We start from the raw sequence: 15626 nt of genomic DNA on the forward strand, positions 1-15626 counted from the left end.
GTGAGTGAGTATTGTTTCTTTCTCTCTAATAAATAAACTGACTTTTTTGAATATTTGTTCATGTGATTTGTAATTTGTCATAGCAAAATGGCATATCAAGATGGTTTCCTCGGAAGATGTACTCCATTGCCTTTCTTGTCGCCCTTTACATGTCAGAATTTGACCAATTTTGAATGCAACTAATCTTGTCCTATTGCATAGCCCATCACTCATACATAAATTATGCAATAACATTACGATACATCCTTCTTTCAACAGTAATTTGGCCGGTGGAAGACTGGACGGTATTAACGCTTGTAGATATTCTACGGGATATTGTAAGTTGATGTTTTCATCTTCCGCAACATCACGACCAACTGTTTCAAAATAGTCTATTGATAAGCAGTTAACCAATTTGCCGTGTAACCAATGAACAATTTTCATGTAAATTTGTTTGACTTTATTGTTTCTTGGTGCTAGGATTGCCTGTGTACTCATTTCTTTTGTTGATAACCCTTCGGGATGAAATTCTTCATTAAAATTTGGACAGAAGTCTTCTTTTATTGGGAACTTAAAGTAAGGAAAACGTAAAAATTTATAAGAGCTGAGAGCGCAGGAACTGTGTCTGACAAAAGCATTCACACGAATGACAGGTGAGAGGACAGTGGGCCTGGGCCGTTAACTGGAAATGGTTGAGAGGTGGGTGGGACTTGAAAAAATCTCTCGGCAATAGTCTCTTCTCGTCTCATCTCAAGAGTTTTTTTTTTTTTTTATATAATAGAGATATACCCTGTACCACATTGCTTGGGTATTGACTTATCCTAATCAGAAGTAAACCAATCGGAAAGTGAGGTCCGATGTTTTCTAAAGCCTGGAACAAATATCTTTTTGTTTTTTTTGCAAGGAACAGCATAAATCTCCAGACTTTGGCAAAAATTCTAAAATCTGCTGAGGCACAATTTCTGTTCCGTTTTTCTTTAGATGTTCTAGTAAGATGTTCACCATAGTCTGTAAATGTGAAAATATGTCTACTACTCTATGTGATGAGCTACCTTAGAGTACTCTTTGAAAGCATTTAGAGTTGACTGACTCTGCATTTTAACTTAGTGGAACTTTGTACTGATTGAATTTTTAATCATATTGTAATACAGATTTGGTAGGGGAAAATTGCTCTGTACAAGGTTTCTGGGTGAAAAGGGCATTCCTTGGAAAGGATGTGTATTACTTTCTGACAGGCTGACTAACTTTCTCATAGAAGAATGGTGCCACATCCTGGCCATAGATTCTACAGCATGGTGCCCGCTAGCTCTTCTAAAGGCCTGTTCTTTGTTTTCTCCATTTTGGCCATTATCTCTTCAGTACACTACATGTTTATGGTGTTGTGAACCAGAATAAATGGGTGGGGTTTCAAATGGGTCTCTCCCAAAGATCACTGAATTTTACTGAGAGATCTCATTTGTGATCTTGGTGTTTTGAGTTTTACATGATGTTTGCTTTATATAGCGTAGTATGATGGTGTGTTCCATGCAGAGCACCATGTGCAGTAAAAGCTGATTGGCTGATCAGAGTTTCAAGCCTTTTTTTTTTTTTTAGTGCACTTTTCCTTTATTTTGCCCATTTGGCTTTGCGGCGCCTCCTCTCATTTCTCCTCTTTTCCTAGGAAGTTGCACCAGATTCACATGAACACTCGCCTGAACAAAGGTGGTGAGCAATCTTTTGTGGCAACTAAGGCCCCTTCTTCTGGCAAGATTAATTTGGGAGTAAATCTTTTAGAATAAGTCCTATAGCCCCCTTTAAGGAGATCATATTTCTAAGTGCTAGCAGTACAAGCAACATGGCTAACATCACAGCCAGAGCTGAGACTTCAATCAACAGCCCTGTAGTTTGCAGTACAATTCCTCAGCCAAACCCTTCATGTCAAAGTCAAAGCGAACTTTATTGTCATCTCAACCATATATAAGTATACAGATAGACGAAATTGCAAAGCTCAGGGGTCCACAGTGTAACAACATCACGTGCAAATAATAAATTAAAAATAGAATTTAAATTGAAAATTAAAACACAAGACATTGTGCAAAGACGAGACAAAGAAGTAGCAGCAATATTGATGTGTAGTTAGCAATATGAACATTGATGCAATGTATGGTATTTGCAATCTAGATACATAAATACAGTCAATAGATTTGTAATATAATTTCTGTATCATCCATCTATTATTTATTTACCAGTGTATGATAATAGTTGTTTTAAGACGTGTAAACAATGACAGGTCAGAATGTTTCACAGCAGAAGGATATCAAGAGTGTCAAAATACTTGGTCAGTATGAGGTTTTCAGTTCTTTTCTACCTGCACACTCGTCTTTGCAGGACAGTGGCTCGAATGTATAAAGTTCTGTTTTTAGAGGTGGTTGAGGTAGTGTGGAAGGTCTCAGGGGGCAGCCTGGTGTTAAGGAGTCCAACAGCTTGGGGGTAAAAACTCTCCTGCATCCTGGCAGATCTGGTTTTGATGCTGCAGTATCTTCTCTTAGATGGCAGAAGTGTGAAAAGTCCGTGTAAGGGGTCCTGCAGGGTTAGTTTTATAGAGCTAGCACACTCCATTCTAGTCACTCCACCCTGCCTTACAATGTGAAGAGTGTAAAGCAGCCATTTTATTAAGGGGTGCTAATCTCGTATGAGGTTCACCACACTTGTGCCCAGACAGATAGTAAATATGAGCTTCAAGTGCAGCATGAACAGGTTTATGGTGTACTGCAGCTTGAGGCCACTAGGTGGTGGTGCAGTACAAACCAGTGAGCTGCATTAACACTAATGTGCTGTCAAGTAGGAAAAATGGAAGCAACCAAGTAGGCCAAGTCAAGTGGACAAGGGGGTGAACGAGAAATGAAGGTTTTAACAGGGTCAGGGAAGTAAAGTCTAGTCAAAGAAATATAATTTATATAGTTATCTAAAAACAGACTAACCCTGGAGTTCCCAAACATTTTTAAGCCAAAGCCCCCCGAAAATGTACATCTGGCCTGGGCCCCCACTAATACAAGAGCAGAGCACAATCCTGGATCTCGGTTACCGCCTGCAGTAGTCCCACACCATGATTTGATATACTAGTAGGCCTGCTACTTAAAATAAATGCTTCACTGCATCGAACTGTTCATCAAACAGCAAAGCACTCCCAATGATTCTGTTGGAGCTGCAAGCCTGCCATCACATGTTGATATTAAACAACTTTCCTGACGTCATGTACCAAAACTTGAACTAACACGCCACTCATATTTTTGCTAGTACTGCAACTTACACATTAATTTCTGACAAGGTGCTCAGAGGAGACGTCAAAAGAATCTTGGGAACACGTGGCAGCCATGATGCATGCACGGAAGCATTCTGAGTGTGAAGTATAAACCAGACCTTTAGTGTGACAAATTCAAAAAATAATAATACTGTACACCAAAATATTTTACCAAAACTAAAATTATTGATGGAAAGGACCTGAGTGAGAGAGAGACTTCAATGAAGGGATGAGACTACTCTATTAAGACGCTCTCTTTCAAGAATTCCATTCTTTTAGCATGTGGTTCCCAGCAAGTCTTAATCTTGGCCTGTCTTGCCTAAAAATGGTAGGGAGGAAGAGGAAGCTCTTACTTCAGATATCACATGAGCAGAGGGAGACTTGGAATAGGCACAGGTGGGAGTGGAATCTTACAGCAGGAGTACTGTGGCCATTGTGGAACTGATGGTCCTTTTTAAGGGTCATTATCTATCTATAGCACCTTTTCTTTACATATATTGTTATATAGCACCTCATCTATCTATCTAATAATGCCCTTTTTTTCAGTCAGCCAGTCAGAGGCTTGAGCAATACGTCCGGCGTCTTGTACAAATGCTGTCCAGATGAAGGCCTGCTGTTCTGAAAGCAGGAACTACACACAGGCCACTACATAGATGTACCAATTAAAATGCCAACTAAGTGTAAAATGCATTGATAATCCATTTACTCTTGTGTAACCCTTATTTTAAAATTGCTCTCTATTTTGACGGCTCAGTCCAGTCCTGTATCTTAATCTTGTATTTTTTTTAAATGGCTTTTGCATGTTATGTGTTGTTACCGCACTTTATAAACTGAGGCCTGCCAGATACTTGCATGTTATGCTTCAACTTCTTTTTCTTTTCCTTTTGCTCTGTCTCTGAGCCTCCATCGCACTGAAGGCAGATTTAAAGACATCTTTCTTCTCTTGCTACATCCATAACGTCTCTAACTGATTCTGCTTTTTACAGCCTGTACAGGTCCCGATTCTACTGCATTGTCAATCTGTTGTCAGCCCATCCATTACTATGCAGGCTTGTCACTTGTCACATATTGAATGAACTCGGATTTTTGTCTTGTTACTTTCAACTGTGAGCAGCGTGGTGTTGTGATGATTCCTGCCGTTACCTCATGAAGCCAGTGAGCCTGGGTGTTGTCTCTGTAGAGCTTGCATGTTCTCCCTTTGTCTGTGTAGGTACCTCCTGCATACCAAAGATTTGTGTTTTAAGTTAATCAGTGATCCTAAATCAGCCTTTATGGTTGTGTCCTGTGAAGGAATGGCACCTTTTCCAGAGCTTGTTACTGCCTTGTGCCCAATGCTGCCAAGGTAGGCTACAGCCTCCTGTTGTGTTGGCTGAAGTGTTCACTCAAGTGGCACCACTGCTGTCAGCTTAGTTGGCAGAAGCAGAACTTGAACTCAAGTTCTCAACACCTACAGATTACAGAGCAGACCTTTTAGATAACAGAACTAAAGACAATAGTCCACCTCATTAAAAGAACGTGTATGTCTATCTGGCTATCCATCTGGTTGTTTTGTCTCTGTTATTCCAACAGATGGTACACCACAAACATTTGTAGTAATAAAATGCATTGTATGCAATAACATAGTAATGCATTTCATTACAACAAATGTTTGTGATGTGCCATTTGTTGGAATGACAAATTCAATGCATTGTATTACTACATGCATTACAAAATCCATTCCAGTCAATTGTGCACTGCAAGTGTTAATACTGAGGTGTACTGTACGTTGCTTACTTAGATTTCAGCCTGTCCTAGACGGGCAGCACGGCTAGTAACTCTTTGAAGCTGTAAAGCAGACCTTCTCCAGCCTCAGAGAGCCAATTGGGCTTCTGTCTGCGAGGACATCTCAGTCTCGCTTGCTCTCTCTTGGCTTTGCTGTGCTTACCCCTCCCATTACACCTAAGAACTTGAAAATGAATGAATCCAGCTGGAGAACGGCTTGGTAAGTTAGAACCCCTTCCACTGAATTTTTGTTTATAGTCTGTAATGTGCTTCGTGCAGCGTGCCATATAAAATAGTTTGCCCAGATGAGTCAACTGCTTCATTGATTGATTAAGCCTGAAATTGAAACAACATCAGCAAGAATTGTTATCAGTGTATTATCAATTTTTCCTTTCAATTTACTTTCTGTTAATTGTTTTTCCTTTGAATTTCACTAAAGCATTTAAAACAAATAAAAGAAAATTGATTGGGTGAATGTTTTCTTGATTGTTTCATTATTTGATTGAGTAAATTATTGATGGCCTGCTGTAGACTGTAAGGGGTGCTCCACTAAACCTGACATAACAAATAGGCTCAGACCCCAGTATACAAGCACGACAGAGTTTTATTCGTGGGAGACTCTTCAGTAAGTATTTCCCACCACAGTAGCCACAATAAGCACACAGCAATCCCATTTTCTTCTCTCACTGTCCTGATCACCTCTCTTCCTCCTCCACTCCTCCTTTTATGCTTTGTCCTCCTGGCTCCTGGAGCTGCGACAGGGGGCTTCTTTTATGTAGCACCTGAGAGTATTCCCAGTGGCCTGTTACCTTGGTTTTGGAAGCAACCCAACAGGGCTGAGCCAGAAAACTGAAACTCCTAGCGTGCTCTGTGGGAATTCGAGACACCGCTGCAACCTAGGGGGGCTGCCATCTAGAAATCCAGGGGAGATAATGGCCTGTGCATGCTCTCTCTCCCTCCGTCGTTCATTATGAAGGCATCCTGGTCAGAGCCCTTACCCGGCCACCCGCGACATTGCTTGTGTAACTGATTTATTGGTTGACTGATTAAATTATTTATTGCATTATTGCATAATTAGTTAAATGATTGAATTATTGCTTGCTAGACTGATTTAGAGTTCTTATTAACTGTTTGCTCGAATGATTTTGTAAATTGATTTATCAAGTGGTTTGATTGCTTACTCACTTGATTTACTGACTGAGATTATTTGATTGCTTAATTGATTTATTGAATCATGTAATTGATTTATAATGATGGAATGAATTAATTGCTTGCTTGATTGATCAAATGGATTATTGCTTGATTGCTTAATTGATTGCAAGAGTGAATTAGCTGCTTGTTTGCTTGCCTGATAGACCGACTGAATAATTGATTGCTTGATTTGTTAAACTATTGCTTGATTGCTTAACTGATTGATTGGTTGAATTATTCATTGCCTGCATGCTTAATAGAGTGAATTATTAATTGCTTGAGTGATTAAATTGAATGATTGAGTTATTATATGATTGCTTAACTGAAGTACAGTATTTACTTTGTTGAACTGATTGATTGGTTGGATTATTAATTGCCTGCTTGATTGGTTGAGTGAATTATTAATAGCTTGATTAAATTAATGAATGAATTATTTGATTGCTTAATTGATGTATTAAATTATTCATTGTTTGTTGGGCTGGTTCATTGGTTGAATTATTGCTTGCTTGATTGATTAGTGGAATTATTGCTTTATGGCTTCACTGATTGAATAAGTGGATTATTAACTGCTTGCTTAATTAAATTCTTGCCTGATTGTTTCACTCATTAATTTAATTACTAATTACTCGCTTGATTGATCAAATTAATTTTTTCTTTATTTATTAAAGTATTGCTTGATTGTTGAACTGATTGCCAGAATTATTAATTGCCTGGTTGCTTGACTGATTAATTAATCGAATTATTGAATTATTATATGATTGCTTAATTGATGTATGAAATTACTTGTTTGTTGAATTGATTCATTAGTTGAATGATTAATTGCCTGCTTGCTTGCTTGATTGAGTGAATTATGAATTAATTGATTAAATAATTGAATTCCTGCTCACTGATTGATTAATTGATTGATTCAATTATGAATTGTATGATCAATTGATTGACTAAATGAATGAATGCAGGATGGCTTCCCTGATTGACAGAGTTATTAATTGCTTGCTTAACTGATTGATTATTGATTGATTACTCGACTGACGGATGGCTTCTCTTGGTCTATGGAGTCTCTGAACAGCCAGCAGGTGAGCTCTGCCCGCTGTGCTACTCAGAAGTGGACAGCTGCATGCGGCTACCACGCTACTGACACAAAGCGGTCAACATGTCGCTGGAGTTCTGCTCAACCTCCAGCCTTTCAGGCTTACTTCCCCTCCACCAAAAATGGGTCTCAACTGTCTAAGACAAAAAGCTAAAATAAAGTTGAAGGAACCTAAAAAAGTGAAGGCGGCCTGGAAGTATGCATATTTGTGACTAAGAGGCCGGGTGTGTAGCAGTCATAAAGTGAAGAAGCAAGTTGATCAAACAGGAAACACACACCAAACCCCCCCGCCCCTGTAGGCTATAAAATACTGAAAACTGAAAACCACATTTTTTTTTCAGTTTTGCAGGAACTTGCAAGAGCAGCGATAAAAAAAATTTCCTCCGAGCTGAGGCAGGCCCATGCAGCCAGCAGCAACAGCCACGCGAGTGAAGTAGGGAGCACTTGTCAGGGAGAGAGCAGAAAGGTGTGTCGCTCACTCGCTGTCTGCCTTGCACCCCCTCTCTCGTACGCTCACTCTCACTTTGGAGCTGAACTGATCTGGCCAGACACGCATCTTAACGATCTGGAGTGGGTAAGATTGCAATGAAACTTTTGGGGAGGGGATGGGATGGTGGGTGGGGTTGAAAGAAGAAGCACACGGCTTGTAACTGGCATTGTAGTCACCACTAATGGAAATTTTTGAGCATAGTGGTTCTGACACTGGGTGTTTCTCTCTCAATAACTTAACATTTCTATACTTGCTCTTATTGTTTTCTAGTGGGCTTGCAGAAAAATGGGGTATTCTCAGTGTAGGGTGGAGAACTCAATAGCCTTCTTGGTGTTTCTGTCGAGAACAGTCACCCAACCATTGCTGCCATTGCAGAATCAACTTACTTGAAGGCCAAACAGCTATTTGGTGGAAGGACATTCATAAGGGAGTGGAGGGCCGATCACAGGGCGGTTTTCCTCGTTTTCATTGTGCCTTGGTCTTGTGTCTTGATATTTATGGGGCCTCTAAATATGGTTCCTCTTTGAACTGTTAAATTGGATATTGATATGGTTTCCGCTAACAAGATTTACTTCAAATTCTCAAATCAGTAAGCCTGACCCAAGTGACCTATTTGAAATGAGGTTCTCATTTGTTGTCTGTTGTCATAATTGCTAATTTGGGATGTTTAGTCAAAGTGGCCTTACGCCCCTGCGAGCGCACAACCTAGGAAGTAAGGAAGTAAGATGTGACATGCAAAGAGTGGCCTAGTTGTCACTTGACTAGCTTACTCATTTCGCCTTCGATAACCATATCTCATTCTGGTGGTTTCATGTGCCCCTCTCCAGGGCTTTCTGGGAAGGCAAGTCAGATGAGGTGAGGATGGGAAGGAAAGCAGAGAATCGGCTAACACGAGCAGGATGCTCCCCATGATGAAAACCTACAAAACACGAAGAAATCTCATGAAATGTCGGTCTTTCACGGTTTCCACTTTTGCACTTGAGTAGTTCTGTTTTTTTTTTTTTATTATTTTGTTTTGGGACTTCCCTTGTGCAGTGCAGGCTGTGCCCAAGTAGACCACCACACTTCAGAAGTACCCCATGATTCAAATTGTATTTTAAACATGATTAAGCCTTTAGTGATTATGCTGATCATGACTTCCATATTTGGGGGTGGCAGCACTTAATGCTGCTGCTTTATCGCTCCAGCTTACAAATCGTGGCCCTGTCACTGTCTGGGCGTAGTCTGCATGTTCCATCTGGGTCCAGATGGGTTTGCCCCCCCCCCCCCTCTGAACACGTGTCTTAGATTCATTAGAAATTTTTCACCACCCTGTTCTGACTGAGTGTGGCTGGATCCTCTGATGGACAGGTGCCCCAGCCAGGGTTGGCTCCTACCTCAGCCCTGATGTTGCAGCCCTAATGTTGGCTTAAGTGGATTCAGGAAATGGGTGGGACAAGTTGCTTTTTTTCCCAAACCAAAAGCTGTGTTCCATAATAAAGGGATGTGTCCATACCTAATGTCTATAAAAGACAGGATGCCTGTCCAATGCAGGGCACACTCGCTCAAATGAATTATTCTAGAGATGCCAATCAATCTAAATCTTCACAACTTTGAGATAAACATGGAAACCAGAGCAGCAGCATAAAATCCATACAGACGCAGGGACAATGTGCAAGTTCCACAGAGACAGGATCCGGGCCAGGAAGTGAACCTAGGTCTATGGAGTTATGTGGCAGGAGTACAAGCTGCTGTGCCACCATTTTGCTTCTGCATCAGACAGTCATCATTAAAGGGGAAAAAGACGATACTCAATAATAAGAATCTACTATAAAGAATTTGAATGGTCTCTTTGGCTTTGGTCTGATTGGCCAGTTTTGCTTTGGCTGCTCAGTCAAATATGATCAAGGTAGAAAGCAATGGGCAACAGAGGTGACACGAGACTATACCAAGGAGGGTGTAGGAGGAATGCTGAGAGTCACCTTAAAAGATGGAACATATTCGTAAGAACACAAATGATGTTTTCGGTGTGTAATGGGTGTCCGTCTAGCACTGGTGGTAGTCAAAAAGGTGAGCAATGCACCTTGAGTCTGAGAAGCAGGCTTTACAGGAATGCAATCAAGAGAGCGGAGATGCTAGGTAAGACAGGTTGAGACATACAAGGAGGAATAAAGGTGTAGGAGGAACACACAGAAGGCAAGATATATGAAATATCTAAGTAGTTTTCCTATGATGATGATACCTGACAGGTGTTGAAAACTCAGGAATTAAAGACTATTTTGAGATACATAATTAATTCTCTCCCTTTGTAGATTCCTATCTATAAATATGCACATCATATCACAGACCTACACACACACACACACACACCCACACACAGAGATATATATTTATACTAGCTGTGTAAGCCCGAGCTGTAAAAAGCCCGGGCTCCTAGAAACCATGGATTCTGGCACTTCATTTGATCAATCGCATCGGTTGTGCAATTAGTGGCTAAGCGAGGTCCTCTTTCCTTGGTGGTTTCATATTGCCGATGTGCTCGGATCCGTTGTCTATCAGTGGCTAAGCGAGTTTCTCTCTCCTTGGAGGTTTCGTTTTGCCGATGTGCTCACCTCGCTTGTGTATTAGTGGCTAAGCGAGTTTCTCTCTTTTCACTTTCTTTGAGCTTTATGCTATAACTTAACACTTCCGGCCCCCACACACACACAACACACGTGTAGATGTTTATATATAAAATATACCAATTAGCCACAACATTAAAACCACCTGCTTATTATTGTGTAGGCTCCACTTGTACCCACAAAGCAGCTCTGAACCTTTGAGGCAAGACCTCTGAGGGTGTCCTGTGGGACCAAGACGCTAGAAGCAGATCCTTTAAGTCCTGTAAATTGCGTGGTGGGGCCTCCATGGGTTGGATTTGTTTTTCCAGCACATCGCACTGATGCTCAATCAGATTAAGTCAGTTTAAAGTCAGTAATCAACCTAACATGCTTGTCTTTGTGATGTGCTAAATGGCCACACAGCTAGTTACCAGGCCAAAGCCACCTCTGGAGTTGTGTCCTTTTACATGAAATACCATCAGATACTTCTGGCGCAGTGTAATGATCAGAACATTAGAACAATTGTGACATGAACAGAGCCAACAAGCTGCTCCATCCTATTCACTCAGATTATCCAAAATAACATCAAGTCAAGATTTGAAGGTCCCTAAAGAGTTACACCCCACCACACAACCTGGTAATGTGTTGAGCCAGTACATTCCAGTGTTTTCAAAGTGCAGTCCATTTCATTATACTGTCAAAAATAAATTCCTTGAATTGGCACCGCCTTCACCTCAGCAGGTTTGAATATGGATAAATGAACACGTTATAGACAAGCTAACCAGAAGATGGCCAATAGGATGGGACTGGCAAGACAATTACCAATGAGATTTCTAAAAGGAGAGTAGTAGAGAATTTGGAATGGCTGGTATCTGAAACTGACACCAGCACTCAGAATTGAGGACCCTGTAAACAGAGCTCTGTTCTTAAGATTTTTCAAGAGCGATCACAAGGAGAGCTGTGATCAGTCAACGAGTCATGGACACAGAAAGAATTTCACAGGACATGACTCTAATGGTCTTATGTTGAGCAGAGTAATGCAGGGTGGCTCCAAATATGATGTATAGTATGTGGAGATCACACCCTGATTATTAGGTCCTAAGGAAAGGAGGAGAGGCTGGGTACACTGCACTTAGCTTCTGGTCTTACTCAGCGTTTCAGCTTACAACTTCTAGTTCACTAGGCCTCCGCGACTTTACACTTGGATGAGTCAGTTGGAAGAGGCCTGCCTGGCCCCTACCAAAAAAGGCTCAAACTAAATCAGACTTGAACCTTATAGAACAGTGTAACTTCAAACTTTTGACACAAGATATTTATATTTTTGGCAACACTCATCATACAAAATGTGATCTGATTTGAATTTGGGGAGGCTGTCCTTAGTTGTTTGCATGCTGAGAGTTTCATAAAATATGGCAGAATGATGATGATCCTTGGTTTTGCATGGGACTGGTGTTGTACATTTACTTCAGATCTACATGGCATTGGGTTCAAATTGGAGCCTGGTTCTCAAGTTGTGTGGAGTTTTGACATTCCTCCTGTCTGTGATGGGGGATTTTCTCTTTTGCACTCTGGTTACAGTCGCACAAGTCAAAAACGTGCATTTTAGATCGGTGACCCCAAATTTTGAGTATTTGTACCCTGTGATTGACCAGCATCCTGTTTTACTTTGAGTCAGATGTAATCAAGACACCATGAAAAATCTTTTATTTAAAAAAAATCGTGCTGCTGCTGGTTGATGTGTACTTCAAGTGAATAGCAGTAAGAACACAAACACTAATATCGTAACAATAAAATAGGTAATACTCAGTCGAGTGAACCAACCAACCTTCTCAAATTGGATAAATCCAGAAAAAGTAGCTTATAAAATGAAGAAACAGTATCAAATTTGCTTTCTATTAAATCGAGAAGACCTTACTTTTTATGTAAAGTACATTTCCACAACACTTCACTCTTAAAATAATGTCATCTGATACATCACACAAAACCCGGAATTAGAATAACCAGGTTTAGAAAACGGATGGGTTCCTGCCTTTGGGTAGCTACAAGGTCTGGACTGTATTTCCTATCAGAGTAAAGCTTGCTTGTTCTCCTTGTGCACAGACACATTTTCTTTAGGAGCTACAATTTTTGCTTCTCCAGAGATGGGCATGTTAGGTTAAATAGCAACTCTGTTTGATTGTTGAGCATGACTGTGTGCTTGTCAAAGTCACGCAAGTGGATTCAGCAGATGGCCCTTGGACAATACAGCTCTGTGGTGAAAGTTTTGTTTAAATGATTCAAGTGTTCCCCGTTAGATATTCCAGACATGTGTCTCCTTACTCAATCACTTGTATTTATCCAGATACATTGGCCCTTTAAAGTCATTGTCACTGTCAAAAATAGTCTAAAATTCAATGAAAAGCATCATTTCAATAGATTTCTCCCACAGCCCAAGCCACATTTTGCATAAAGTTTGTTTGGCTGGCCATTCAGAATCAGAATAACCCAATTTACATCATCAATAAAGAACATGCCCTTTATTAGGACTGTTAGAAGTGCAATATATTCTATTGCCGAAATGGGCAAATGCAAAGTGGGCACAAGTGGAACCAACTGGTCATACATTTTGAGGAGTAATATCTCAACAGCAGCTCACTTAATACTTTTTTTAGATTCTGTTTTGTCAGCACATCAGCTAAACCATCTCTGTGATGTTTACATGCTCTCCATTTGTTCATGTCAGTTCCCCTTTATGAGCTTCCTCTTTCTCTTACAGACCAATGGCACACTACACAATTGTCCCAGTGCACCTTGTGATGGCCTGGAAGCTCATTCAGGGTCAATTCTTGTGCTACGCTCATTTATGCCAAGACAAGCTCCTGTGCTCCTAGTCAGGAAACTAGATCTGAATTACAAAGTTAAAATTGTAAATTATTTTTGGATAAACATTTCATTTGAATTTCACCTCAGCCACTGCCCACTGAGGTTTGTCTCTCCCCAGTCACTCCATGGCCATCACATAATCAACACTCACATTCAGATCTCGCATCAGCGGACGCTGATACCCACTCTCCTCTCACCGAAACACAAGCAGATGTTGCAAGCCAGAGATGTGTCAAACATTCTCCTCATTGTCTCGCAGGATTTCATCCTACGATGGCTAACTGGGACCTGCAGGTGACTGTGGAAGATCTGGGACCTGAAGCTCCCCCCGTCAGCATCAGCGTAGCTGGAGATCTTCACATTGGGGGTGTTATTCTCAGAATTGTGGACAAAACACGTGAGTAGAAAAACTCGGCTTTCACAGTTTAATTTCAAAGCCTACCTCCATTATTATATTATACTCGCATTATCCAGCCAACCATTTTTAGCACCTGCTTTGTCCAATTAACTGTCGCAGGTATTATAATCACATATTAAATATAAATCAAAACGGAAGAACTCTTTTGACTGAAGTGATTTCTGCTGCAGTTTTTACTGTACTAAACTGGATTAGAGAAGAACGAGGCCAAGAAAGTGATGCAGGGCGGATCAGGATATGATGAATGTGGGGATAATGTCGAAATAGGACAGCTCATCAGCATCATGTTACTGTGTCAATGAGAAAAGGGCAGGATGGTCACACTGCTTCTCTTTATGGAAACTCCTATTTGTTTGACTTTATCTGTGAAAATAACAGTAAATAAATAAGGGTGGCACGGTGGTAAAGGGGGCAGCTGTGATAAAGGACGCAGGACTCCACTGTACATTACATTTGACATCTTCATATCACAGTCACATATTTATTTGCACAGTTTTACAATCCTTTCCCTCATCTAAGCATATGGGTCTAATTGTGACGATGGGTCATTCTGAGGAACATATAAGGTTATATATTATGGCCCAAGTAATAGTAAATAATAAATAAATAATGCATTTCCAGTAAAAGCAGAATGTCAGGGTGGTGCACCAGTTATTCTTCTTTTCCTTGGTACTGTTATATTTTTTTTCTCTTGAGTTTCTGTAAAGTTTTAATTGGCCCTTTGGGACAAATAAAGCAAGTCTATCTATTATACAGAACCTTATTTATTTATCCATGTATTTAGCGATCATACAGTGCCTTATCTATCTACCCATCTATTTACCTATTTATTATATAGTACCTTATTTGTCTATCCATCTATCAATCTAATAGTGCCTTCTCTATCTATCCGTCTATGTATGATGTAGTGCCTTGTCCATCTGTCTGTCTGTCCACCATCCATCTATTTACATATTTTATTTATTATATAGTGCCTTCTCTATCTATCTATCTCTGATTTTAACACACTACTTAATTAATCAACTACGTCTGATTCAAGGAATTAAGCTGCTATTTTGCGCTTACACAGTAATGTTTTGAGACCCTTCGGGGTCACATTTTATTATCTCTAAAAGGACTTCTCCTTTAGTTTCCCGCTCATTAGTGTCAGCATTCTGTGCCTTTTTCCCTGGCAGAGCACTGTTGCTGTTTTCACCATTGTCCTTAAAGGAGTACTGCCCACTGTTGATTTGTAGACTGGGACATGCTGTTGAATCTGTTTAATGGTGTCTTTCTGTTTCTCCTGTCTGTTTCTCTCTCTCGTACTCTCTATATTTCTTTCCCTGTTGTTATCCAGCTTTCATTTGCTCTGATGACATGGACTGGATTTGTGTCACAGAACGTTAACTATCTCCTGAATATCTCAACTCAATTCTCCTATTGGATGCAAGGCAAGGACCAAGCCTAGAAGGGACAACAGTCCATCACAGGACACAGTTTCTCATGCCAGGCTAATTTAGAATTAGTAAACTATGTGAAGGCATGTCTTTGAATTGTAGGAGAAAATGGGAACAAAGCAAGGACAAACATCAGCCAGCAGTGAACCAGTGCTGTGTGGTGGCAGTCTTAACCAAAGTATCGCTGGGGCACCAAAGTTTCATCAATCAATCATAATAACAATACATGTTATTTATTAAGACACTCAATAACACTGTACATACATAAGTTAGAAAACAGAAGAATAAATAAGATAATACAATCAAAATTACAGTCGGCACTTAAACAAAAGCCTTTTTAAAAAGATTAGCTTTCAAAGCACAAATTGTAAAAGACCATTGAATGTAGAGAGTTTTATAACCTGGGAGCGGCGGTCCTTAAATGATCAGTTACCCAGTGTCCTCTGTTTAATGTGGAGGGCAAGTATGTTTTGGTCAGATGACCTGAAATTGTGACATATGTAATAAAGGAATGAGCATGAAAGCAGACAGGGCCATTGTTAT

The 15626-nt window shown here is 40.3% G+C and overlaps 1 protein-coding gene across 1 annotated transcript in view; it reads left to right on the forward strand.

Annotated features, from left to right (window-relative positions):
- The first annotated feature begins 7627 nt into the window (after window positions 1-7627).
- The window catches only part of LOC114657780 (fermitin family homolog 3-like), a 70812-nt gene continuing 62813 nt past the window's right edge, over window positions 7628-15626 (forward strand). The window contains exons 1-2 of the mRNA XM_028809673.2: window positions 7628-7872; window positions 13489-13626. Coding sequence (XP_028665506.1) covers window positions 13503-13626 — 124 coding nt within the window. The 5' untranslated portion in view covers window positions 7628-7872; window positions 13489-13502. The remainder of the gene's footprint in view (window positions 7873-13488; window positions 13627-15626) is intronic.

This window comes from Erpetoichthys calabaricus, chromosome 1 (genome assembly GCF_900747795.2).
Source record: "Erpetoichthys calabaricus chromosome 1, fErpCal1.3, whole genome shotgun sequence".
NCBI lineage: Eukaryota > Metazoa > Chordata > Cladistia > Polypteriformes > Polypteridae > Erpetoichthys > Erpetoichthys calabaricus.